General features: G+C 39.0%; 5 protein-coding genes across 12 annotated transcripts in view; 3 read left to right on the top strand and 2 right to left on the bottom strand.

Annotated features, from left to right (window-relative positions):
• Positions 1–2,031: 2,031 nt before the first annotated feature.
• Positions 2,032–5,677, top strand: LOC135666468 (14-3-3-like protein). The gene is made up of 6 exons (XM_065178037.1): positions 2,032–2,207; positions 2,789–3,240; positions 3,326–3,404; positions 3,641–3,763; positions 5,195–5,311; positions 5,407–5,677. Exons 2-6 carry the CDS (start codon positions 2,834–2,836, stop codon positions 5,464–5,466), a joined length of 786 nt encoding a protein of 261 aa, XP_065034109.1. The 5' UTR covers positions 2,032–2,207; positions 2,789–2,833; the 3' UTR covers positions 5,467–5,677.
• A 1,399-nt stretch (positions 5,678–7,076) lies between these two features.
• LOC135666465 (uncharacterized protein At1g66480-like) lies at positions 7,077–8,551 on the top strand. Its single transcript, XM_065178035.1, has 2 exons — positions 7,077–7,820; positions 8,308–8,551. The coding sequence occupies exons 1-2, from the start codon at positions 7,251–7,253 to the stop codon at positions 8,350–8,352; spliced, it is 615 nt and encodes a 204-aa protein (XP_065034107.1). The 5' UTR covers positions 7,077–7,250; the 3' UTR covers positions 8,353–8,551.
• A 4,178-nt stretch (positions 8,552–12,729) lies between these two features.
• On the bottom strand, positions 12,730–16,428 carry LOC135585857 (dynein 11 kDa light chain, flagellar outer arm-like). 4 transcript variants are annotated; one of them, XM_065178040.1, is made up of 4 exons: positions 15,990–16,428; positions 13,858–14,606; positions 13,587–13,678; positions 12,730–13,370 (listed from the first exon to the last, which is right to left on the bottom strand). In XM_065178040.1, exons 1-2 carry the CDS (start codon positions 16,344–16,346, stop codon positions 14,451–14,453), a joined length of 513 nt encoding a protein of 170 aa, XP_065034112.1. In that variant the 5' UTR covers positions 16,347–16,428; the 3' UTR covers positions 12,730–13,370; positions 13,587–13,678; positions 13,858–14,450. The 4 variants fall into 4 exon arrangements, with proteins under 4 accessions (XP_065034112.1, XP_065034111.1, XP_065034113.1 ...); XM_065178039.1 differs by having other exon boundaries at positions 13,587–13,706; XM_065178041.1 differs by having other exon boundaries at positions 12,730–13,097; positions 13,175–13,370; positions 13,587–14,606.
• Positions 16,429–16,758: 330 nt separating this feature from the next.
• On the top strand, positions 16,759–18,983 carry LOC135666507 (signal recognition particle 9 kDa protein-like). Of its 3 annotated transcripts, none has more exons than XM_065178087.1 (4): positions 16,759–16,854; positions 16,961–17,048; positions 18,541–18,618; positions 18,758–18,983. In XM_065178087.1, exons 2-4 carry the CDS (start codon positions 16,992–16,994, stop codon positions 18,881–18,883), a joined length of 261 nt encoding a protein of 86 aa, XP_065034159.1. In that variant the 5' UTR covers positions 16,759–16,854; positions 16,961–16,991; the 3' UTR covers positions 18,884–18,983. The 3 variants fall into 3 exon arrangements, with proteins under 3 accessions (XP_065034159.1, XP_065034158.1, XP_065034157.1); XM_065178086.1 differs by having other exon boundaries at positions 16,980–17,048; positions 18,541–18,634; XM_065178085.1 differs by having other exon boundaries at positions 16,980–17,048.
• Positions 18,984–20,973: 1,990 nt separating this feature from the next.
• The window catches only part of LOC103986774 (uncharacterized), a 35,619-nt gene continuing 28,774 nt past the window's right edge, over positions 20,974–27,818 (bottom strand). For all 3 annotated transcript variants that reach the window (XM_065178057.1, XM_065178058.1, XM_065178056.1), the window contains exon 30: positions 20,974–27,801. In XM_065178057.1, the coding sequence (XP_065034129.1) occupies positions 21,157–27,801 (6,645 nt within the window). In that variant the 3' untranslated portion in view covers positions 20,974–21,156. The remainder of the gene's footprint in view (positions 27,802–27,818) is intronic.

Genomic DNA, 27,818 nt, shown 5'->3' on the forward strand with positions numbered 1-27,818 from the left:
TTTTACCATCCATGGCCTTTGGCCTGCTTTTCGCAATGGAATGTTTCCATCTTGTGACAAGAATATGCCATCAGCTTCTAAATACAACCGACGTAAGGTATGTTCGGCTCTGACACAGACTACTCTATCGTAAAGGTACCTTGCAAAATGAGAGTGTGAGTTGTTCATCGTTTTTTTTTTTCTTTGTCTTTGATTGCAGATGGACCCTTTGATTGGTGAGATGATTCAACACTGGCATAGTTTTCGTTGTCCCAGTAGCGATGGCCACTCGTTTTGGCGTCATGAATGGGATAAGCATGGCACGTGTTCCATGTCCAGGTTCGATCAAGTTTCTTACTTCACAGCAGCCCTCAACCTCAAGAAAACAGTTGATATTCTCTCTTGTCTAAAGGCGGAAGGTATTTTTCCTAATAACCGCAAGTAGGTTGATCTGAAAATAAATATAAAATAATATATATTACATATTTATATTTTCGTATGATATGATAATAAATCAAATATGCTTGAAACTCATATGTCAAATACAAATTTATGAACCATTATAAACAATAATAATTTTTATTTAATAAATAAAATTATATATCGATTATATACAACATATCTCGATCACATATATAATCGTCAACTAATATAAGCATACATCGAAAACCCGATGGTATACGATAGCAGATGAAGAGATATTTCTCTAGAGATGAGTATTATATTCTCCCAATAATGATGGAAAAAACTCATCTCGTACTCCTAACAATCGACAAAGTGATATCCTTTACCCGTTTAAATGGGAATATATTTATTCCTGGATTGTGAAAATATCCAATCATCATATTTAATAACTCATTAATCCTCGAAAAGGATTACCCTGTATATTCTTAAGCTACCTAATTATTAACATAATTTGATTTGAAATACAAAAACATGAATTTCATGAAATTTATTGATCAAATAAATAAGTATGCCAAACTAATTAAATCCACTTAAAGAATAATGGTAAAATATCATAAATTATATTAAAATTATTAATTAAACATGATTTTCTTTTTATTCATACATCTTTTAAGATAATTTTAATTTCTAAAATTATTTTATATAATTAAAATTTTATAAACATTAATATCATCATTTGACTATTTTTTTAAATATATATATAATAAATTGATAAAAGATAGAAGATATACCTTCTTCGAAATAAATTTTCCTCTCAATCTTCTCACTAGTGATGAATAATAAATAGCCTGATCCTCTCTTTTTATAGGGGAGGAAGAGGAGCAAGGTCGGTAGGGGGAGGGGATTTCCCCTTAAGGATATTTTTAAAAATCACTTTTTATATTAATAAATAAATAAATTAATCAATAAAATAATTAAATTCTTAACTTGTCCACACCATTAAGAAAATAGAATTTAGATATTTTCTTAATTATATATTTTTTAATTATTTCCTTAATCATATTACACAAACAAACAAATGGATCAATACAAATAAAGCAAGATCTAATTAAGGTAATTTAAAATTATAAATGAGTGGAAATAATCTCGATGATTACATTAATTATGTGAAGGGGTGGTGCAACATTATAAATTTTCACGTAAGGAGGGTACGCTTTATGAACATTTTAAAAATAGGATCCTTTGTGAGAATTTATCAAAGTTTAAGTTTTTTTCTAGATACGTTCTTTTAAAGATAATATTTTTAAAAAATTACTATTTATAACCATTTTTATTATTAACAATCCACATTAAAAACTTAATATATTCCTAAGCCATAGAATGCTGCTAAGTGATGGAAAAAGGTCATTATGATAGTGTGCACATGCAGAGATATTGAAAAAAAAAAAAAGAATTTGAGAAGTTATGAATAATAAAATATTATTTTATTAATATTTTAAGAGATTATAAATAGTAAAAGAGATTTAGTAAGGTTATTATTATTATTTTTAAAATTTAAATACGTGATAGGACGACCAAGGGAGTTGAATCGGACAGGTGTCATCATATCATTGGGTAGTTGACCGGATGCGAGCTCCTTTTATATTCATTCGACGCCGTCGCGTCGTCTCCTCCATCCCCTCTCTCGCTCGCTCGCTCTCTCTCTCTATCGCTCTCTCAACCAAAAAGCGCAAATAGAAACCAAACCAAAGACGGGAAAATAGAGAGAAAGAGAGAGTCTTGCGCAGGTTTTTCCGCGTTTCCCCCACCGTTCCATCGCTGAGGTACCTTTTCTAAGTCTCTCTCGCTTCGATTTCTTCGATTAATCTCCATCGATCCGAGCTTTGGCCTACAAGGGAATGTATGTTTATCTGTTTCTCGTAATAGGTTTTGTTACGATTTCCTTAACGATGCTTTCCTCTCATTCGTGTCGTCTGCTTTTGAGATCTATCAATTTTCGTCCATTATTCGTCATTTTCAACCGTGTTCTTGGTATGTCGAAGAATTTTTTTGGTGCATTGCAAAGCTTTTGAGCAATTATACATCTGATTCAAGAAATCAAGACTCTATTTTTAACGAAAACTTCGATTTTTTCTCTGTTTCTCTTTTTTTCTTTTTAAATTTTATTAGTGGAGATTGTTCATTTCTTCTTCCGTGACGGTGAAGATGATATTTTGCACAAAATTTCTCTCCATTTTTTTCCTTTCAAAATATCAAAAGTTTGTTTTTCTAGTAGATCAAGACGGCGGAGACTAGGAATATAAATAAAAATTGTTCTTTTATTTGTTAACTGAAAATTTGATATTATATAGTGAATATCGAAAATGGGAGAAAGAAAGTTAATTTTTGATCTGTTTTCTTGCAGATTTTAAAGGGGGTTAGTGCGTAGGTTTCCAAAGAGGTAGTGAAGATGTCTCCGGCTGATTCATCCCGTGAGGACAATGTATACATGGCCAAGCTGGCTGAGCAGGCAGAGCGCTACGAGGAGATGGTGGAGTTCATGGAGAAGGTTGCGAAGACAGTGGACGTCGAGGAGCTCACTGTAGAGGAGCGCAACCTCCTCTCTGTGGCTTACAAGAATGTCATCGGGGCTCGCCGAGCCTCGTGGCGCATCATCTCCTCGATCGAGCAGAAGGAAGAGAGCCGTGGGAATGAGGATCATGTTTCGGTGATCAAGGAGTATCGTGGCAAGATCGAGACTGAGCTCAGTAAGATCTGCGATGGCATCCTCAAGTTGCTCGATTCCCATCTGATTCCTTCTTCCGCTGCTGCCGAGTCCAAGGTGTTTTACCTAAAGATGAAGGGCGATTACCACAGGTTTTAGAAAATGACTGAATTACTCTAGTTTGTATTTAGGGTGGAATTTATTTATCTGAAGTGCTAAATAATCATTTCAAAATAGGTACCTTGCGGAGTTTAAGACCGGAGCCGAGAGGAAGGAGGCTGCAGAGAGTACGCTGGTATCCTATAAATCTGCTCAGGTTTTTTCCCCATTCCCTACAACATGTGAATGGATCTGTTAGAAGTTTCTCAATAACGTTGACATGAACCCACTTAATAGCTTATCTTATATAGTTGTGCCGATTTTACTGGATGAATATGGGCAACAAGCCTGACATACAATGTTCATATATGTTTACAAAAATATATTGAATTAGTGCTTTTTCATCAAAATTTGAAGAATGTTCACTAAACCATGTACGTGAAACATTTGTAGGATATTGCCCTGGCTGAACTTGCTCCGACTCATCCTATTAGGTTGGGGCTGGCACTAAACTTCTCTGTATTCTATTATGAAATTGTAAACTCACCTGATCGTGCTTGCAGCCTTGCAAAACAGGTTTGACTCTATTATCTCATTTTGTTGTACTTGTAGAAATCCTTCGTTTTGATTGTCTTTTGCAGTATATTCCATGATTAGAAAATATCGTGGAGAAGTGAACGTTTTATTTTATTTTTTTTCATTCGAATCATTTAGTAAATTTAATACATTAGTAGGGTTGTGAATTGGCTGAGTTGGGTTAGAATCTGGCATGGACTCAAAGCCAGTCTAAAATCCTGAAATTGTGCCTGGGCCAGCTTGGAAGAGCTGATACTTTGGTCTGACCAGGCTTAGTTTCACACGTGCAGTAATTTTCCAGAAACTCTATCCTGCACTCAGCTAGGTCCCATGATGAAATCTTTGATTGTGTTTATTATGTATTGCTGCATTGTAGTAAAATTTCTGTTGGATCATATTCACAATGTTATGGTTTGCACCTATTGTGTGGATACTGTACGTTTTACTATTATACATGAAACAATTGGCTTAAATCAGCATAAGTTTGTTCCTGTATCACATGAGTTGAATGTCTCTTCTGTTTGTGCTATGCATGTTAGTCTTTGCACATGCGATGGGTGTGATTGTTTGAATTGATCATATGTATCTATTTGTTTCTTCTCAAGATATTTTGCGATGCTAAAATCTTCTCCTTGATTTAGGATACATCAATAGTTGGTTTTGTCTTCTGGTCATTTGAGCTTGATTGAAATTAGTTTCTAGAATGTCTTAATCTGTCTTTCAGCAACAAAGCTTGCTGCAGTCATACTGGGTAGACTTTTAGCAAGCTGTTTTTCAGATTATATGTAGATGCTTATTATATGTCTACACATGGTTTCTCGTAAATTGTATTATAGGTTTTCAAGATTTTTAAATGCATTAATGGTAATCATTGCTTGCACAAATTAACTGTTAAAATGTAAACTTCTGAGTTATTAGTATACATTTTAAGATTCTGTAGAATTATGTTATGGGTTCTTGTTTAATGAAAGTTTTAATTATAGTCACTTCTTTGTTAATGCTTAAGAAGTAATAAGATTTTATCTCTGGTTACCGCGTTCCATGCTACCATAACACGTGTGGCAATGTTGGTGTGTCTGGATTGGTTGCATCCCTCTGTTTGAAGAAGTGCCCAATGAATGCGTGTTAATGTTGTTGGATGGAAATTTTCAATTTTGGTAGAAATTAAATTATTTCATTGATATTATTTGGATCGAGTAAAATGACAAACCATGATTTTGCTACAGAACCTTTGAAAAACCAGGAATCTAAGAGCCATACTAATTTCATTTTGATATTATGTCTAGTTATGCTTTCTCTAGATCTTGCTTCGATTTTTCATTGCATAGTAGTGATGGCTTTTACATTAATGTTTATATCAAAACCATTGATGTTTTGTTCTATGTTGATCTTGCTGGTTGCTGATCATAAATGGTCATTTCTCTTTCACAGGCTTTTGATGAGGCCATCTCGGAGTTGGACACTCTGAGCGAGGAATCTTACAAAGACAGCACATTGATCATGCAGCTTCTTCGCGACAACTTGACCTTATGGACCTCTGACATAACTGTCAGTTCTTTTTCTTTGCAAGTTTGTCTCGATTCCAACTCATCTAGTCTTTGTTTGACACACCCTTACTACCTTTTTGATGTCTTGGTTGCCAGGAGGATGCTGGGGAGGAGATCAAAGAGGCCCCAAAGCGCGAATCCGAGGAAGGACAGTAACTGGAAGCAAGCCTGTCCTAAGATGGACATCGCCTCATTCTGGACTATGGTTTCTCTTTTGTAGTTTGTGGTATGTTAGAGCATTTTCGTGTACTTTTTTCTTCTTCTTCTTCTTCTTCTTCTTCTTCCTTGAACGATGTTTCGATGATTAAATGGTTAAGCTATCCGTGTGTTACATTCTCATAGATCAACGGTTCTAACTCTTGTTGGATGCCTTGTTCGTTTGTTACTCTGTCATCTTCAGTGATGAATTGCTTTCCTCCGAATGCGGTCTCATGCATGGATTTGTGCCTGCACGCAAAAGAAAAAAGAAAAGATCATTTACAAGGGTTTCGATCATGAAGCCATGAGTGCCCAGTGGTGAAACCTTGGTTTGTCTTCCCTAATATCCAAGTAATTTGTGACTTCACAGGTATCCTTTGACTGGTTATTCGCTTGTGATCACCGGTATACAAAGGAAAGGTCAATACTAATTATGACGTAAATGTTTGATTCTCCAGAGAATTAATTGATCAAGGAAATGTTGAAAAGGCAGATGATGATGAAGAAGAAATGATTGAGAAGCATCAAAGAAATGTAGCTTATTCCAATACGATGCACTTCCGGAATATTATGCTCATGAAACACGAGCTAAGAACAACACACAGCGTAAGGAGCCCGACATACACAAAGTCACGTTGACTTGGTCGATAGAAACAGTGCTTTTTCTTATCCTAATCTCTTTCACTCTTATGGAAGATAAAGAGGAGAAAGAAAAAGTCAGCTGTGCATCTGTGTGAATCGAGAATACCACCAAAGATACTCCTCAATGTTCGGACACTTGAAACAAACAAACAAAACAGTCAGCCTTGAAGAAGAATTGGGGTGCGAACAAAGTCTCGAACCTTTTCACCAACTTATCCCAATCCAACTTAAGCGGATCGATTCCCACTGTGATCCGACGATGACAACGTGTAAAATACGCGCAATTCTCATCCAAGAGTTGAATTCATATGTTTGTGTTCTATAATATGTTTAAATATGACAACGCTGGATATGTTCTAAAATATGCACAATTCTCATCAAAGAGTTGAATTCATATATTTGTGTTCTATAATATGTAAAATATGGCAACACTATAATATGTTTGTGTTCTATAAGATCAACGTTTAAAATATGCGCAATTCTTTCTCGTAAAATATGCTCGGATGAACTTTCCTTGGAATTAGGTTAACATGAAAATTAAAATGTTTTTGATCTATAATGTCATACTTTTGAAGCAAAAAAAAAAAAAGTTACTTATTTATCGACGAATTTTTGAAAAAAAAATCTTATATATATATATATATATATATATATATATATATATATATATATCTTTTACTAGTGACTAAAAAATCAAGTTTCTGGAAGCAAATACAGATCAACCAATGACGCTATATATGGTTAGTGTTTTAGGATATGAAGCTTTCATGGCGCCGTACGTTGAACGTGCTGCACACCGTTGCACGATGAACGAAAGACGTAGTCGCCTGTAGTTGCCAACTCCTGCAAGAAACATCATCTGGTCTTCTCTGCTGCAGTACAAAAGACCGAGGAGGAGAAATCATCGAACATAGCTCGGGGATTTGCATCACCTCTTGGTAATACGCCGTCAAATTTGCCAACCTTCGATCAAGAGCTTCCCAGCAATTTCGTTTCGGTCCAACTCTTTGATCGAATACTTCTCAGACTATATATTTCCCTCCTTTCTATTTATTCCACTTAGCAACAGAGAGAGAGAGAGAGAGAGAGAAGGAAGAAGGATGGGGAATTACTTGAGCGGGAAGAAGAGAATCATCAAGGTGATGAAGGTAGATGGCACCACCTTGAAGCTGAAGCCTCCAGTTAACGCCGAGAGCGTGCTGCGGGATTTCCCGGGCTACGACCTCCTCGAGTCGGAGGAGGTGAAGCGGGTCGGGGTGCAAGCCCGGCCGCTTGCTCCGGATGCGCCGTTGCGCTCGGGGAAGCTCTACTTTCTTGTGGAGCTGCCCCGGGTTCCGGACCAGCGAGCACCCCGGAGGGCCTGGTCGGGGCCGATGCACCTGAGCGCCAAGGAGCGGCTGGAGAGCCTCATGCTAACGCGTCGGACCATGTCGGACATCTTAGTGACAGGAAAGACGACGTCAGCGGCGGTCGAGGCAGAGGAGGGTAAGGATGGCACCATCCGCCTCAAGATGAGGCTTCCGAAGGCTGAAATGGAGAAGCTGATGCGGGAGAGCAAGACTGCCACCGAGGCGGCTGCGAAGATTGCGGAGCTATGTATGGTGAAGGATGGCGGCGCCACCAAGATGCCCCAGCTGCGGACACCGGCTGTGGGAACCGGACGGAAGGAGGTACGTGCTGCCGAATGCTAATCTTTGACTTCTGCTATAAGATCGGTGGAAGGAATCAATAGGATGTGAATGCATGAGACAACCTTCAAGGAGTTCATAGTAAGAGAACAAATATGAAATCTAATTCATCTCTGTCAGCTGCATTCAAAGAAGATGGAGAATGACACACCCACTTGACCAAGAACCAACAAGTCAAACCTTTGCCGGTTCACCAATATCCGCTCTCACCTTCTTGTTTTCTTGCCCAAAACCACTCTGTTCTTCATGTCTAGTCGATGAATGCGATGCAAGACAAGATGGTTTCCGACTCCCATTAATGACCTCCTTTTCTAGATAACAATCTAGACACTAAGTAGCCGAGTCAAAGTAAAATCTGGCCAGAGAAGTACCCAAGATCGATTATATTGCTTCATGAAACATCTTCTTACCTTTTGTGCAGTGCCTGCCGATTACTTGCTCACTGAACTAACCCTTTTCTCATTCACAGAGACGAGCAAGGTTTGCTGCCATGCCAGATGAGATCATTACCTAGGTAGTCATCCGTGTTGCCGAGGTCTCGATCACTACAGCGTTTAGTTCGAGCAAAGGAGAAATAGATCACTTTGTGGAAATTGAGAAGCTGCCGATGGCTTCCAAATCCTCACCACTGTATCATTTTTCTTCCCTTGTAATATATGTGTGCTTCAGTAGAGTCAAAGTAATGAAATATCTGATATAATGAGAATTTATTTATTCTTTTCCTTGCCAAAAACAAGAGTTGATGAAAATTTTATTCTCTCTTCATGTTGATGAAGAAGCTAAATTCAATAACCAGTTTCAAATGTGTTTTCAGGATGAGGGAGTAAAAGACTTGTCAAATAAATTAGGTCTTTCACTACCTCAAATGCTTTCTGAAATTGTAGTAACACCCAAAGTTTCATATGATTCTATTGGCTCTTCCAAACTCAGTATCCACACAATAGCTTAAGCATGCCATTGTTATCTGATTGAAGCATCATATATATTGGATCAGCAATTTCTCAGATAGTACTAGTTATTGATTGGGTCTTCCAGCAGGAAACTTCTCATGTTGAGAAAACTGGGGCAAACTTGATGCCATCAACAGATTGCTGAAGGATTCAGAATATATGTTTTTTTTCTTCTTATTTTAGGTTTCAGAATCCTAAATGTTGAGAAAAATCAGTTTATTAGTGCTCCAAGAATGTTGGACAATATTTCTCAGAGTAATAAAAAGGCTTTAACAACACTATTGCTAGGACCATGAAAAGGCTACAACTATGATCAGTAACATTCTAAATATGAGTCATATCAACTTGTTTTGTGTCATCAAATACATCATGAATTTTATTTGGACATTTGACGAGGTTTAGCATGTTCTAAGGCTCAGTAAAGTCTCAAGATATCAAATACATCATGATGTTTTAGCAAAGTCATTAATTCCATGCAAATAGGAAATATCAAGGGGAAAAGTAATCTTGTTGATGACATGCTTAGTGGGAAATGAAATGCTTCTAGTTTTCTCCATAGCATATTATATTTGACCTACAAAAAAAAAGGTAGAAATTGACACAAATGAGCTTGGAAAGTAGACCTGCTGATAGCAAAACATGGCATCTGATTCCTTGGCTGTTCATGTCACATTATATTTTTGAAGTTGACTAAAAGCTAGGAAAGTTGACCTGCTGATAGCCAAACATTGCAGCTGACTCCCTGATTGTTATAGAGATGAGTCTGGTAGTTAGGGATAGGAAGTGAAGTTTTTTCTGCTACAAGGAAATGAAGCTGAAAGTAAGATATACTATCAATGCAGTGCTAATAATTTATTTGAATCTTTTAATTCTAAAGTAAAACCTTTACATGAACATCAACAAAGGAAAGGATTGATCATATCAGGTCACCAACGGCTAACTATTGCTCATTTCAGCACTTCAGATGGTTTCTTTTTAAGCTTTATGTTGCTAATAAAAGGCAAATTTTTTTGTCGCGACATATACCTGTATATACTTGTGCAGAGGTTAGAGTGTATGTATGTACACCAGATAACAACTATGCATGTATAGTATTAGTCTCTCTCGAGCCGTCATGTTCGAATCCACCTATGAGCATCATGTACGTCATTTAATGTAATGTAAATTTATTTTAATTTTAATTTATGTTTTTTCAATCTAGCACACAGTCATGGAGACACCATTAAATCCTGCATGTTTCTGTTTAGTTTAATCTTGACAAGAGAAGTAAAAATGAAGGTGGAATTCAGTATATGATCATGTACTTCAGCATACCTTCTTTGTGGAAGGGTCTCAGTGGTTAGAATGAATCACCAGTGGCTGCTTTATCCATGCCAAAGCCTTGTCAAGTGTGCAGTCCTTCATTTAAACCTCATCTTCGCTGCCCATTCGACCTTAAAACATGGGAGTATGTCCACCAATCTATCTATCCAGTCATCATATACTGCAAACTATTCATGTCTATACGACTCGAAAGAAATGCTTTGATACTATATTTTCTATCATTATATTGCTCAAAATAAAGATCGAAAAAAGAGGGAGAAAGTCAAATACAAATGAAACAAGTGAAATAACTTAAAGAATAAAAGACAATTTTAATAAACCTGATTACAACCTCTCTATTGGGACTGTTGGTCTCTATCGAAAATAAATCTTATTTATAGTATAGACTCATGACACTTGAATGGATTAGGACTCCTATTATGAGTGTTATCCTTACTATTATGGATTACACACCAAAACCCACCTAAAATTCAGCACCATGTGATCAGGCGAGCTGACCAGAATCTCAATCACATTTCTTTCAGTGTAGTTATGGCGAGTGATACAGTTGAATTAACGTCGAAGTAGTACAATGGCTTTCATCTGTATCCTCTAAAACTTTCCTTGTTCAAAGAAAGTACAATATTTAGTGAACAATCATGTGTTAAGCTCATCAGCCATAAATTACTTTGTGAAGGCCACAGGTTGGATGTCGCTACTTCGAGTAACACTTTACCTAACAGTTTGGTGTAGTAGTAGTGCTACTACTACGTGACCAAGCTATATATATAAATGTAGAGAGAGAGAGAGAGAGAGAAAGAGAGAGAGAGAGAGGGAAAGGTTGGTCGTTGGCTTTGGTAAGGGCAGATAAAAGAAAAGTAGGGAGTGTGTGGGAGGGATATGAGCGATGGACAACACTGTTTGTCACCTAACCATACATGAACATGGCATAGCAGAAGAAGATCCATAGGCCTTCCACTTCCATGGGATGCTGGTTGATACTAGTGTTAAGAGAGAGAGAGAGAGAGAGAGAGAGAGAGAGAGAGAGAGAGAGAGAGAGAGAGAGCATTCAGAACAGCCATCTACAAAGACGCCATAGGATTCGCAGCCATCTACTTGATGCCTTACTAGTATCTAGAAGAAGAAGAAGAAGAAGAAGAATTAACGAGAGGAGGATAATAACTCTAGAGAGAGGAAATCGATCAGATAGCATTCACAACAGGCATCTACAAAAACGCCATTGTTACAAGATTATCAGCTTTCGACACTACCGGTTGCTTACTTCTGATGCCTCGTGCATTCATTCATGTTCATATGACCATTAGGCTCATTCTTATCATGGTATGCGAATGGTTTGTTCCAATTAGCTATATCTTGATCTCCATTTAGGATATGTAGACTAGAAAAAAAATATATCAGAGTAAAAGATGGAATGCAATAAAAAAAAGAGATTGGGCTAATGTTATTCCTAAGAATTGCTACTCAAAAATACACAAACACACTTTCTTTAGTTCGATGATTGCTAATTAAGCACCAATTTTCGTGGACAAATTTATCATCCACAAACGCAATATTGACTACGGAAATGCTTCAATGTGATTTGTAGTACGATCCATGTTCTATTCCTCACCTTATCTCCTAAGAGAAGAGACCTCCCAACCTCAGCTGTAACTTCGTGTTCAAGGTCGAACAGACAACGAACACAAGGTTGATACCACGAGGACTGTTCACTTGAGAAATGCATGGCATGGATATCACTCGCCCAAACACATGATCTCTTCCTCGCCGCAACCCTATCTGCAGCTGCTGTAGGTGTTAGCTCTTTTCTCCTTTGGACCTACAAAGCTATGCTGCATGAGATCCCGCTGCAGACCGAATACACCTCCACTTGAAGCCCTCATCACATCTCAAAGATTCAAGGAAAAGGGTATACATATATACATACCGCCACCTGACTCTCATCGGACAATCCCGGCCTCAATTTCTGACAGCAAAAAGTGAGGCCAATTTGACTTGTCGTTAAGCTTTGCATGTGATCCATAACGACCTATCTGTCTACTCCGAGAGAAGGTGAAGGGGGGGTGCAATTAGGTAATCCGTATGAACAGTACAGAAAGGCAACTGATGTGGGAAGTGTAAACCAATGGATTCGAGAGGTTAGATGTGCTCGCGGGGAGTGTAAACCTTTGGGTACGAGAGGTTTGAAGCACTGCTCGAATCACACACTCTTGGTTTATCTACCAGACCAACCTCTTCTTGTCTGAAAACTATATGTATCTGTGCCACTTTCATTTACTTCAGCTACCATCTTGTTCACCCATAAATTCTCTAGGCCGTACGACAGGGAACGTCTTACATAACCACTGCCTGGAGCTCCATGGGGGGGGATGAATCTGCTCTCTCAACTCGAGCAGGAAACTTGTGTGAGCGAGCACAGCCACCGGCTGATGCTAGATGAGTGATGTAAAGACACTGGGACCTGTAGTTCAGAGGAAATGATCTGAATGTAATAATGTTCATGCCTCGAAGCATGAGACCTTGCAAATGTACAGTGCTGTTCTCAGGACTCAAAAACTATAAGAATGGCTACCAACATTCATGCCAGTGGGTCAATGGGTTTGACTTTTTTAGCTGATGCATATAGAGATCGAGTGAGTTTTGGATTCATAATGACAAACATTATGATTGCACACTGTGAATAGCTTCAGTTCATTGAATAGCTCATGTGAGGATTAATGGAGATATTAGTGGTTAGAATGGAATTACAGGAGATGAGCTGCCCAACCTACATTGAGAAGTTCCCATTGACATAGATTATGTATGCTTTGTTCATGGCAGATTTGGGACCCGAGACAAGCCCAGAGAAACAAACTGCTTGACATTTGTCGACACTGAACCGCTTTGAGAAGTTTCCATTGACACCAGCAGCTCTTATCCATGCCTCGATATGATGAACTGACGCCATACCCCGTCATGCATCATCTCCACAACTTCGCATGCCTTCTTCCTTCTCCCACAGTAGGTCACCAAGTCTTTTAGTCACTGCAGCGAGTAGGGGGAATCGTTGCATCAAGCTTTTGTTACCTGGGTGGTGCTTCAGTTCAGAAAAGAAACCAGAAGAGAGGCGACGCTTTGTGGATCCTTTGCTGCTTTTAGGGCAGCGTGTGTTCTTGACTTGGTAGGGCACATCCATTCACTTGGTCAGTTGAGAAGTGGCTCCTCTGCAGCTGATGCTGTGGCTTTTTCTGTACCACATGATCTCGTCGTTGGAGTTTGGATTCTACAAAAAGACACATTTCATATCATCACTGGAGAAAGATATGTTGCAATTAAGACCGCACATAAGAAGTCAAATTGATACACTTAATCATCAGATGCTTTTCTAATCAAGAAAGAGAGCACACAAAAACAAAAGGAACCATGCAATTAATTGGAGGGGAAGACCAGGCACAAGAAAAAGAAAGAATTCACCCTGGGCCATGAAAAGTAAATTAACCTTGTGATGCTTTTGACACATATTTACTTCAATTTTCTGTCCTGTGATTTGTATTCATGGAAAGCCGCTGGCTTCTGTCAATCTTGGTTGCCCTTCAAACATCAAAACAGGATTGTGAGCCTGTAGGACAATTTGGAAGTATATAATTCATGAGAGACCTGCGGAAGGCTCAGATAATGATCATAGTGAATAATAAAAGCAAACCAAAGAACAGAAACAAATTGGCTATGGAGTACAAAAAAGTTCACAGGTAAGGCCAACTGAAACATACCGAATCAAGGGAATCCTCAAATTTGTTACCATGCCAATAGCAGCTGCTGTTGCTGAGTTTCATCAGAAAAATCAATAAGCCATGAACAAATTCATGTCCTCAGAGAAGAAGTACTGAAAATTTATAATCAGCAAGTCTAGCTTTTCTTATGAGAGGAGGAAAGGGTTTACTTATGAGGAAACATGTAAAAGGCTCATTTCTTTCGCAAACAATTTCAGAGAGTTAATCATAAAACGAATCAGTGACAGAGAAAACACAATTTGTTATTGCAAGTAATTGGGCCCATACTAGGTGAAGAAGCCAAGGGGTAGACAAGCTTTATGCTTCAGAAGTCGATGAGCATGAGAGACGCATTATAAACCTGCACCTTTTTCCTCACTTGATAGGTGCCGACAACACATTAACATTTCAAGAAAACCATCACAATTGCTTCTGGCATTAACTAACAAAGAAAAGGCCAGTCAATCCATGTCCTGATACACGTTACAACTTTAAGTGTCATAATAGTTGATCTCTCCACTTTAAGTAAAATTTTTTAAGCATTTCAACCATCCATATTTCCTAGAAGAAACCGTCCAATTGCAACATGATCGTTAATGGCCCAATGTCTTAACAGCTGTCCTAAAGAGAAGTATGTAGACCTTATCGATGGAGAAGTACAAGAAACCTCCCAAAGTATGTGTGACATATGAACCAAAGCTTCTCCCCACAATACAGTGCCAAGCTGGACCATACAATGAGTCGAATTCCTGAGAAATGAAATGAAATAATTGCTACTTCATAAGAAGAAATTAATAGAACACTTCTTTCATAAAACAGCAAAGAGGCTACTGAAGTAATATTACTGGTGCAAAAAGAAAATCACCAAGAACTTATCATCAACAGCAACAAATGCAAGTGGATTATGCAGCCTAACACCAAAAATACCAGTTTAAGCTTTTAAAATGATCCAATTGATAATATGAGGTTTCCGGTATCATTTCCTACTTGAAACAGGAGAATGCAAGCCAATACATGCTGGCATGATACAGAACCATGACAACAGCACCAAGATACATAACAAATAAAGATCTATCAAGAGACAAGATGAAACCAAAAGCCCAAACAGGGGAAATTTGAATGAAACTACTCCAGAAGAACAAGTTCACTGAAGTGTCATTCCATGAAAACTCTCCGGACACCACATTGGAGGGAGCCTCATATACTGGGTACGCCTCTCCCCCTCCCCCACCCCCTCTTTTTTTTCCCCTCCCTTTAGGGATGACCTTGACAGACACATCAGTGAGAAGATGTAACATTGGTTTATAAAATTATCCAAGTATATCAAACCAAGTAAATATGCATGATCATGTGAGCAATCAGGAAGGGGAGAAATTTGATCTCAATGTTGTAATACATGCCTTCTATTGTCCAACTACCCAAGAACCAAAAAAAATATAGCTAACTGAAGTGGTTGCTGCGAGTTCATTTAAAATTTAAATATATTTCAAGTCATTAGTTTATTTCTGGTTTTCGACAAACCAATATAATCTATTCTATCCCAAGCATTCAGTTAATCTACCTCTCCATCAACCACAATCAACTCACTAGTCTCGTTCTGGAGCGGTTAAGGATGTCTAGTGACACCACTACCTCAGCTATAAGAACTTTACTAGGAAATAACCACAATCCTCCAATAACAGCAGCTTTGCTGGGAAGCTTTCCTAGTTTTTCTATTGACAGATTTCTCATCAATTTATCTTAAGTTAGCTTGTAGGTTTTAGTTCTCACGGTTCAGGTTTCACCTTTACAGAGAACCTGATGAATCAATTCTTGGTGCGTTCAGCTCGATTATTTATGGAGAAGATATTTTGCAATTTGAACTAATCCGTCCTTTGGATATATAGTTGATATTCTGCAGTAACAACACACGGAAATTTGGTGTTTTCATTTGTTATTAAGTCTGATCTCTATCAACTTTTCAATGTTCAATAACTGAGCTTAAGGAGCTCTTACTTTGAGCCCAGTATCGGGCTTTATCAACAGTGGTAACTAACTGATTCACCTCGGTATCTACTAATCTACAAGCATCAATCATAGAACACAACCAAACCGATCCATCAGAACACGGATAGGCAGAAAGAGATACGTGCCTTCTTGAGGGTGAGGGCGAGGCGCTTGTTATCGAGCTTGGGCATCGAGTCGAGCACCTCGCGGGCGCACTGGAACGCCCGCTCCTGCAGCGCAACGGGCATGTCGGCGGCCCTGACCCGCACGTCCTGCGTCTCCTCAGCGCCCTCCCTGCTCCCCCGATCGCCGGTTCCCTTCTTATCCACCCCTTGCTGCCGCTCTGCTTCAAGTCGCCCAGATTTCTCCTCCACGTCGTCCTCAGCCCTGACCCTGGCACGTTGGATGAGGGAGGTGAGGTACTGGCTCCGCCGCTCGAGCTCCGCCGACGCATCTTCCATGGCCGCCGTCTGCTGCCGCCGCGGCTGCTTCACTTCCTTCATCGCCGGGGTTTGGGGCTGCTTTTGTTCTGGGTCGCCTCGGACCGCTCTCCCTGTGTCTGCTTCGAAATGGCTTCCAGCTTTGGATTCCGAGCACTGCTGCAATATATATATATATATATATAATATTAAGCCGTGATATATATTAGCCTAATCTGAACCACACCCACGACAACCGAGCCGGTTCAGGCTGACCAAGAAATACGCAGCTCGAACCCGACCGCTCACTTTAGATGTAAACGATGACACGATGCTCGAACCCGACATACTTAATGTCGACCTAAGGGCCGGTTCGGTTCAATTAAACCAAATTCTCAATACCAACCGGTTCATTGGGCCGCTCCGTCGTAACAGAAGACGGTTATGTATATGACAGTCGCTCGTAGATCGGACCTCCCTCTCTCTCTCTCTCGCTCGCGCCTTCCACTGCTTGCCCACAATGGTTTACATCGCGTCCTGGGACGAGTTCGTGGAGAGATCGGTGCAACTTTTCCGCGCGGATCCCCACTCGGTAAGTTCCTCACCGCCCCGAACCCCTTCGATCCCTACTACTACCATTTCATCTCTTCGTCCTTTTCTTTTGGAATCGATTAATTTGGGGATTTTTGTGATGTGAGCCTCTCTCCGACCGAGAAGTCGCGGTACGCCATGAAGTACAGGCATTGCGACGGGAAGCTGGTCCTCAAGGTCACCGACAATCGCGAGGTATGCTGATTATCTTGACACTTGTTGTAACTATCGCCTAATTTAGGTGCCTATAAAGCCCTGTGAATTGCCTTTTCTTGGAGCCTAATGGTACAGAAAGGCATTATTAGTTCATGGAACAGAAGGCATGTTTCTTGTGAAAAGTAAATACATTTCAAGAACTGCTTTAGCAATTTTTAATGTGGCAATCTTGTTGTGTCATTGTTGTTTTGTTTGCTTTAGCAATCCAAATTTGTTGCAAGCAAACAAACACATTTGCATGATTCGGGGACTACTCAAATAATGTGTTACGGAACAAAAACCAAAATACCACATACTACATACCACTAAACTTGTCCTCTTGTATAAGAACCAAGCTATGATAAATCTTCCATAACTCATCACACAAACAGTGTGGCACAAAATCCATCTCAGGCATTACTAAATGGAACGGAACTGAGGTTCAAATATAATACAATTTTTTTGTTTTTCAAATAGATTACAAGTTGCTACAGGGTTTTAATATATCATGAGCATAAGATATGTATACCTTTCAATTCACTATCAACTTCAGAAATATGAATTACCTTTCTACATTGGAGTATTTTTTGTTGTTCTTTTACAATACCAATTACCAAAAGTAGATGGACAGAAAGGGTCTGTTCTAGCAATGGAGGAGACTGCAAAGATGTGCAAGAGAGACTAGATAAAGGAAGATGAGAAAGGAGGAAAGACTTCGGATTGTCTTCTCAATTCTAGACTTACAAAGAGGACAAGCTGCCCTGCCTGTTTTTGGTTTGGAAGTTTTTATATTTCCTCCAAAACTGAGTAGAGGCATTCAAAAAATTGGATGTGGCACACAGTTGACATGGAAATATACAATCAATTCCTGTCAATTGTGTGAATCATGAAATAAAAAAATAAAAGGAAATTAGAAATGGACTCAAATTTCAAAATGACCTTGCCTCTCTTTATAGAAAATTATTGTTCACCTTTCATTTTCATAAACTGATAGGTCAACCAATTAGATGGTTTTGTCATTTGGTTATCCAAGCAAATCCACGCAAGTTTCTTTAGAAAATAAATTTGAAATTATTTATAATGCACCTGAGTTCAGTTGAAACCATTCCACCTATTAAAGGAAGAATGTAAATCTGATGGCTGAATGAGTTGTATTCTGTGAGAAAAGTGGCAATATATATATATATGTATGTATATATATATATATATGTATATATATGTATGTATGTATATATATATATATGTATGTATGTATATGTATATATATATGTATATGTATGTATGTATATATATATGTATGTATATACATGTATATATGTATATATATGTATGTATATACATATATATATATACATATATATACATACATATATATATACATATATATACATACATATATATATATATTGCTTCTGTCAAGTGGATGATTATTGATTTCTCTGCCATTGCATTGATCTTTAATATACATTAACATGAACTAATATCTTTGCAGTGCCTGAAATTTAGAACAGACCAGGCCCAGAATGCCAGAAAAATGGAGAAGCTCAATAATATATTCTTCACTCTGATGGTTAGTGGTCCTGATGGTATCGTGCCTTGATCACTTCTCCATTAAAGATGCATCCAATTTTTATCTCCTGCCCCGTCTCTCTTTTAGAATTTGATCGGCTTTTGTTTTACACAAGGTGGTTTTCTTCTTAATTCTACAGCTGACATATCAGAAGCATCAGGCAAGGAACAGGCTGAGCAACCAGCATCCAAGAAAGGAAGGGGAAGGAGGCAGTAAAACTTTGGTTACCAATTTTTATCTTAGTTTTCATGCCATGGCTGTGTAGTTGGAGGCAAAATTTCATTAAATTTCTATCAAACTGAAGACAACATGTAGTTTTCTAGTGGCAAATATATTAGTTGAATATTTTCGATAGTTCAAACTTTCTATTTTGAAGACCTGTTCATGGGGGGGTCTCATCGTATTTATTGATTTTTGTTAATCTAAAATAGTTGTGATAATACCCATTTTTGTTGCTGAGTTCAATCCAAAATGGTGTATTACTTGGTTGCATATGTGCACACCTATCAAAAAAGTGTATCCGAGGAGAAACTTCTGGAACGGATAAAAGAGAGCAACGCCCGCTAGATTAAATATCACCCAAATCGTATCTTTCTAAATCTAATTAACCAAGATTAGTCCCATTCTTAGCCTATACATCCAATGGAACAAACAGTTGAGATTTGTAAGCAGAGTTGAAGACTATGACCTGGCAATTTGTAAAGGGCTAATGACAAATTATCTCATGTATAGTTTGATTTTTTATGATCATCATCTTTAGGCTTAAAAAAATTATATTAAAATTTTTATAATTATAAAAGTGAAACATTTAATCTCATTTATCATAATATCGATGATTTTATCGAAAGATATCATGCTGACATGAAAATAATGGATAGATAATTTATGGTGATGGACGGTTGCATCGTGGATGGCTATTGCGGTGGTATGCGATGGCCCTTGCAACACGATGGCCCTTGCAACGAGGAGAAAGAAGAGGCAAAGTGATGAGGCATTTGCATTGAGGAGGAAGAGGAGGCAAGTGAGACATCTACGTTACTGATGACAAGAAGGGAGGAGGAAGAAGAGGTTGGTGAGGCAGCGTCAATACCGCATCGCTCAGCCTCTTCATTTTCGTCGACCATCGCATTGTTTGATGCGGCACTACATCGCTTTGCCTCCTATTCGTTCTCGTTGACCACCATGCACTACTTCCTTTGCGTTGACATCACATCGCTATGCTTTCTCTTCGTTCTCGTTGACCATCACGAAAAAGGAAGAGGAGGCAAAGTGATGCGGTGCCGTTGCAGATGCCTCACCTTTCTTTTCTTTTTCCTCGAACGTTGATGTAGATGTTTCACTGGTCTACCTCCTAATGTTCAAATCAACATCGACAAGGTTAATCATCGCATCGTTCTTGCCGACCACTACTACAACAATAACTCCAATAACTCATGGTGTCACCGAATGTCACAAAATTATCTTTTTATCTATTATTTTTGTATCATTCACAAGTGTTAAATTTTTTATCGATAAAACCAACGATGTTAGAATAAATAAGGTTAAATATTTTACTTTCATAACTATAAAAATTTTAATATAAATTTTTAAATCCGAGATATTAAAAAATAAATACGAAAATATTTTAGATTCGAATATGTGCACGATACCTCAAATCGTACCTGCACATGCAGATCTTCTGAATGGTTCTCGGTAAAAGTCACAAAAAGAAGAATCCATTTGGCTTTATTTTGTAACCATTTATAAATCAAAGAAGCATATCATATCCAACAGAACATCATGGTTAGTAGAACTCTTCTTTTTCTGTTGGTCTCCAGACCGTCAAATCACATTGCTAACAACTTAAGAAACGAGGAAGAAAGCTGCAGAGGGTACCTTTGGGAAAAGCAGGGAAGATCGATGCTATCAGCAGGCCCCCACCATCAGTCGGCCACCGGGAGCGAACATTGATTCGGAATCCATCACCAACATAACGGATTACACACACATATTTGCGGCTGGATTCTGCTTCCATAGACAAATAAACATAAAACTAACTTGATGGCCACAAGCAAACTGAACCAGTAATAATCTTACATTTCCAATTGAAATTACTAGAATACTGCCCAAGTGATGACAGGATCAAAATCAACAGATTAGCATAAGCAGATTCAAGTGTAAGTGTCCTTCAGGACTCAATTCTATAGCTAATGGTGGTTATTTGTGGGAGGGAGAGTCCATCAGGACTCGAGTATGATGGTATCAGAAATATTTTCCAAGATGAAACCCAAGGGACAAAGTCCCCAATTTCCCTTAGAAAAAAGGGCAAAAAAAAATCCTGTCCGCATGCGGGCAAAAAGGATGAACCCTAGCGACTTATTTTAACTGTGAGGTCATATTCATTCCTTGATCAGGCAATCTACAACACGTGTGGCAAAAACCATGACATTCACATCATATCTTAAGTACCAGTTGTATGTTGTTTGGTCCACAATTTGGCATGCTAAATCACATTGCATTGCCCAAGATGAGTTTTGTGGTCTTCCTACAAGTTAACAACTATTCTTCTGGGGGTGAGGGTGATGATGGATCTTCTTTACTAGTTACAACAGACGTTAATTCTACACCGGGCACATCAGTGGTTGCAGAAATCTGGTTTGAAGTTCCAACCACTGGATTCTGGATGTTTAATTCACCAATGCTGCTTTCCGCTACTTCATTTTGCTCATCCATGGCTGCAAAAATCTGGTTTGAAGTTCTAACCACTGGATTTTGGAGGTTTAAGTCACCAATGCTGCTTTCCGCTACTTCATTTTGCTCGTCCATGGCTGCAGATATCTGGTTTGAAGTTCCAACCACTGGATTTTGGAGGTCTAACTCACCAATGCTGCTTTCCGCTACTTCGTTTTGCTCATCCGTGGCTGCAGATATCTGATTTGAAGTTCCAACCACTGGATTTTGGAGGTTTAACTCACCAATGCTGCTTTCAGCTACTTCATTTTGCTCATCCATGGCTGCAGAAATCCAGTTTGAAGTTTCAACCACTGGATTTTGGAGGTTCAACTCACCAATGCTGCTTTCAACTACATTTTGTTCACCATGGCATGACTCAGAAGGCATCTCTGAGTTGTATGTAGTATCATATGTAGGTTGGACAGATTCCACATCACTGACCACATCTCTCGTCTCAACAACAGTGGTAGTTTTCACATTGAGAACATCTAACGCTTCCAAACTTCGATTTTCAGTTTCAACCACTGGATTTTGGAGGTTTAACTCACTAGCGATGCTTTCAGCAGTAAGATTATTTGCTTCAGTTACTTCATTATGTTCACCATGGCATGTTCCAGAAGGTGGCTCTGGGTTGCATATGATAACAGATGTAGGCTGAACATACACCACATTAAGTAACTCATCTCTTACCTCAATGGCAGGAGCTGATTCCACACTGGGAACATCTATAACTTCAGTACTTTCGTTCTTGGTCTCAACCAGATTTTGAAGGTTCAGCTCAGCAACGCTGCTTTCAGCAGTAATATTCTTTACTTCAGTTAGTTCATTATGTTTACCGTAGCAGGTTTCAGAAGATAGTTCTGGATTCCATATGGTGTCATATGTAGGTTGAACATATTCCACATTGCCCACCTCATCTCTTACCTCAACAACAAAAGTTGCTTCCACATTTGGCACGTCTAGAGCTTGCACAATTGGGTTCTCACTTTCAATCTCTGAAATTTGGAAGTTCAATTCACCAATGCTACTTTCAGCAGTAGTATTCTTTGCTTCAGTTGTTTCCTTCTGTTCACCATGGCATCTCTCAGAATGCAGATTCTGATTACATGCAGTATCACATGAAACTTGAACATGTTCCATATCACTGACCTCATCTCTTACCTCAACAGCAGAAATGGATTCCACATTGGGCACATCTAAGGCTTCCAAACTTCGGTTCTCAGTTTCAACTGCTGGATTTTGGAGGTTCAACTCACCAATGGTGCTTTCAGCAGTAATATTCTTTGCTTCAATTACTTCATGATGTTCACCATGGCATGTTTCAGAAGATGGCTCTGGATTGCATACAATATCACATGTAGCTTGAATGCATTCCAGATTACTGACTTCATCCCGTGCCTCCATAACAGAAGCCGATTCCATACTGGGCATCTCTATATCTTCGGCATTTTGGTTCTCAGTTACTTCAGTATGTTCATCATTGCATGTTTCAGAAGATGGCTCTGGATTGCATACAATATCACATGTAGCTTGAATGCATTCCAGATTACTGACTTCATCTCTTACCTCCATAACAGAAGTCGATTCCATACTAGGCTTTTCTATAGCTTCAGCATTTTGGCTCTCAGTTTCAACCACTATATTTTGGAGGTTCAATTTACCAATGCTGCTTTCAGTAGTAATATTCATTGCTTCAGTTACTTCACTATGTTCACCACAGCATGTTTCAAAAGGTGGCTCTGAGTTGTATCGAGCATCACATGTAGGTTGAACATATTCCACGGTACCTAATTCATCTCTTACCTCAACAACAGAAGTCGATTCCACAATGGGCATGTGTGTAGCTTCACTTTGGTTCTCAGTTTCAACTACTGGATTTTGGTTGTTCAACTGACCAAAACTGCTTTCAGAGGTAATGTTCTTTGATTCAGTTACTTCATCATGTTCACTATAGCATGTTTCAGATAGCGGCTCTGAGTTACATACAGAATCACATGTAGGTTGAACATATTCCACATTGCTTACCTCAGCTCTTACCTCGACAACAGTAACTGATCCCACATTGGGCACATATATAGATTCAGCAATTCGGTTCTCACTTTCAATCACTGGATTTTCGAGGTTCAATGCATCAATACTACTTTCACCAGCAAGATTATTTGCTTCAGTTGCTTTGTGATGTTCGCTATTGCACGTTTCAGAAGGCAGATCCAAGTTGCACACAGTATCACATGTAACCTTTACTAAAACTGCTCTTTGTTTGATCTCACCAGAAAACTCAGGAACAATTTGTGAACTGCAGATGTCAGAAACAGTCTGAACAATGTTGTGAACTTCCCCATCAATTTTAACCAAATTAACAGGAACTGTCTGTGAAATATTCATGTTGATAACACAGTCAGCAGAGCCAGTGACTTCCAGATTATCAGGTAAATCTGCATTTTGTTCAACATCAATACGAGCATCAGGGAAATCCTCATTATTGCACATGTCAGTAAGATTCTGAATGAGATCAGGTGCTTTCACAGTAGTGTCCATCTTACCTAAGTCAGGTTCTGTTTCTTCAGTATCACTATATGTTTTAGAAGCCCCAACATTATCAGATAAATCTACGTTTTGTTCAACATCAACATAAGCATCTGGAAAAGGCAAATTGCATACTCCAGCAACACTCTGAATGGGGTCAGGTGCATTCACATTATGATCCATATTATGTAAGTCAGTTTCTGTTTCTTCAATATCTGTTTTAGGAGCTTCCACATTATCAGATAAATCCGCTTTTTCTATAACATCAAGACATGCTTTCATATTATCATCAGTTTTATGAAGGTCTGTTACTGTTTCTTCAATATCACCATATGTTTCACGAATAGAATCAGGACCAAAGTTGTCAGTATTCTGCTGAACAGAATCAGATACCAAAATATCATTTGCAACGATTAATTGTTCTTCTGCTGGTTGTTTTTCAAACTCAATAAGCAAACCAGAAGAAGATGCAGTTGGAACATTATAAGTTTTCATATAAGGTATGTCAACTGATTCGATGTTTTTACCCTGAGTGACATCAGGATTGACATTAACCTGACAGAATGCATCTTGGTTCTGCCCATCACCACAAGAAGTTTGATTTTCACCAGAATTCTTGTCGACTGAATCACCAATTACATTATCAGCATCCACATTACTCTGCATTAAGATGACTCCATTCTCTGTATCAGTAGATGCTTCATCTTCGACACAGATAACATTAAAACCATTATAACTTTCAACAACAGGACCCACATTTATCTGACCAGACATCTCGGCAACCTGTGTAATTTCTGGAGGTGCTTGGTCTTCACAGCTTGTGCGAGTAAATTGTTCACTATCAGGATGGGAACTCATCCGACCACTGAGACTAGAATGCAGAGAATCAACTATTGAAGTTTGATCTTTAACACCATTATAGTCAGGATTGACAAATGACCCATCAGGAATATCTTCCTTTGAAGTAACACCCAGATGCACTGGATCTTTGCCAGAAATCATGACAGTAGAGTCACTGGCTTTTTCTGAAAAAGCACCTAATACATTTTGAGTATCTTTGCAGCTCACTTTTTCATCAATCACACTAGCTGAACTTGCAGGTATTTCATCTATATTGATATTAGCATTTGAACAAGATTGATCTTGTGATGTTCTTTCAATTTCAATGCAAGATTCCTTTTTCTCTTGAGGAACGACTTCGAAACCCAGGGTTACAGAAGAATTTGTCTCCAAGCAGCATTCAGAATGTTGGTTCTCCTGATCACTTTGCCTCAAATCCGTAAGGATCTCCACAGCCTGAGAACTGATGTGTGATTGAAGTTCACAGGCCTTCATACTGATGTCATCTTTCTCCTTATTTTTTACTCCGGCACCAAGGTGGTGCTCCAAAACCTTCTTCTCACCTTCAAATTCAGAACTTAGGTGAGCTGGATTTTCACTAACATCTACAGCTTTTTGTTCCCCTTCAAGATGAACTCCATAACTTCGATTAGATGGACCATCAGAGACACTCACAGCTTCCTCCTCCATACCTTCAACTTTGGAGCTGCTATTAGAATGACCTTCGACCACATTGACTACCTCATTCTCAGTATCCTCAACAGTGGGTGGAACAGCAGAACCAGTTGAATATACAGTGGGTATTTTGTTGACGTTCAGATGCAGATCAATTTCAATCAAGGCAGTTGCTTTGCTTTCTGACTCAATTACCTCATTTTTAACTTCTTTGCATGATTGAGATGCATTCCCTGTGGGCAACAGATTTGATGCAACCTCATCTGATATGCTTCCTGGCTTTTCAGCTGTACCACCAATTTTATCTACTTCAGATGAAAGTATGGACAACTTTGGATGTTCTAATGAAGTAAGCTTGCTGTTCTCAGCATTGCTTCCACTATTACATGGTTCAATCTCTACACTTGTGTTGACATCTCCAGGCAATTCTTTACAACTCTGATCTTGTTTACTAGAGGACCCTGATACTTCTGCAGGTGTTACAGAAGCCTGTCTCATAACATTTCCCACAACCTTGTTTAATGAACCAACAGCAGAATGCATGTCACATTCAATGGAATTTGCAGATTTGACAAGTGAAGTTTTGTGACCATAATCATCAGAACTCTCTTCAGTTACAGATAGAACAAACTCCCTGTTGCACAGGTTCGCATCTTGCTTTTCACAAACAGGCCCCACCTCTGAAGACTGTGTACAAGCAGCTTCAGTCTCATCTGGCTTGTTACCAAAGCTACATAATGTCCTAGATGTTACAGGACTGTTTGTACTGTCACTATTCTGTCTTTCTCTCAAAATAACTGCTTTTGTAGCTTTAGACTTGCAATCTGCTTTATTTGACATTTCTGCTTGTTTCAATCCCGCAAGTCGAGCACGGCGTTCACAAGCTGCTGTTGCAGAACCACTTCGAGCAGCTGCTTTTTTTCTCGTAACTGAAGATTTATCCAGCCCTCTTTGAACGAATGGAGGCACAATACTGCTGTCTTTTGCTGGAAAATATTGCACTTGAACTAAAGGAACTGCGATGACAGATGCTGAGGAATTCAAACTATCATGTCCTGCATCTGGTGGTTTATTTGGATTGACCATTTCTTGGATGGCTACAATAGACTGCACTTCAGCATTGGCATCTCCGGTTTCCCTACTCATTGAGCTAATATTCAAGATACCATTGCTAGGTACCACTGTTGGCGAGCTCTGAATTGAAGAGTCACCTGGCTTATCAGCCAATTGCCTTTTCTCACTTAACTGGACATCCATATCTGGTTTTATTTTCTCAGTGCTACAAAGAGAAATATTTCCTTCAGCTAGTTTCTCCTCTCCCGATCCAAGGCTATCAGGTGCTGCTTTCTGGGTGCCTCCATGAGATAAATGTGGTTTGTCAGCTGATTTATGGCTTTCATTTGATTTAGCGTCAGTACTAGGTACTCTTTGCGAAGCTGCATTTTCTTTTAAATCTTGTGCAAATGCAACAGGCATAGTTGGAGTGCATGTTGCAGGAGTTCCAGATGGAATGCCATGCACCATACCAACTTTCACACCATCATGCAACTTTGACTGAACAGAGCTCATGTTATCCATGCTGACAGATAGTTTGGTTCCAACTGGAACTGCTTTAGTGTCAGCAGCAGCAGGAACGGTTGAAACTTCTCTCATTTCTACAGATGGTGCTATGCTCCTAAGATTATCTGCTTCTTGTGATGAGGTCGTGATTCTGACTGATTCTAGATCAACTCTCTCTAATCCTATCTCACAATTAGCCTGATAACCAACAGAAGGGTCATTTAGAGCTCCTGAACTTTTATCAGTGGTTGCCTTCTCCAGGGACATTGCAGCAACTATTGGTTTATCTGATCCTACTTCATTTCCCCCATGAAGTCCAACAATCATGTTTACTTCACCAGTAGACATTGCCAATTTCTGCTTTCTGCCTCGTCCTCGAGGTGCTTCTCCAGTCTGAGTCTTGCGACGCTTAGCTTGAATTGACATATTGGGCCCAGGTGCTGGTACTAAAGCGGGAGTTCCTGCAACAGATTCTTCCTGTGTATTTGTACTTGCAGAAGAATCCACACCAGTAACTGTAGGAGAAGCGGAGACCCTTTCAGTTTGGGGCTTCATTTCCTGCTTGATAATTATATTTGATTGAACAGCAGCTGCAGCAGGTGAGGCATCTGCAGCTGCTCTCTTTGGCCTACCCCTGCCTCGTTTTGCAGGAGTAGGCTCCTTGACTTGCTGCAATGGCTCTGTGGGTGTAGCTGATGAATCTTTTTGCAATGGCAATGATAGCTGTGTGTCACTGGTTTGAGGTTCAGATAATTCCTTTGTGGTACATGGATCTCTTGATATTTCTGTAGGAGGTGATGACGCAGGAGAATCAACCTGACAAAGTTTTTCAAACTCTTCCTCTGTCCACTGATCTCCATAAGATCGGACCTGAAAAAGAAAACAAA

This window comes from Musa acuminata, unplaced genomic scaffold, assembly GCF_036884655.1.
Source record: "Musa acuminata AAA Group cultivar baxijiao unplaced genomic scaffold, Cavendish_Baxijiao_AAA HiC_scaffold_1104, whole genome shotgun sequence".
Taxonomy (NCBI): domain Eukaryota; kingdom Viridiplantae; phylum Streptophyta; class Magnoliopsida; order Zingiberales; family Musaceae; genus Musa; species Musa acuminata.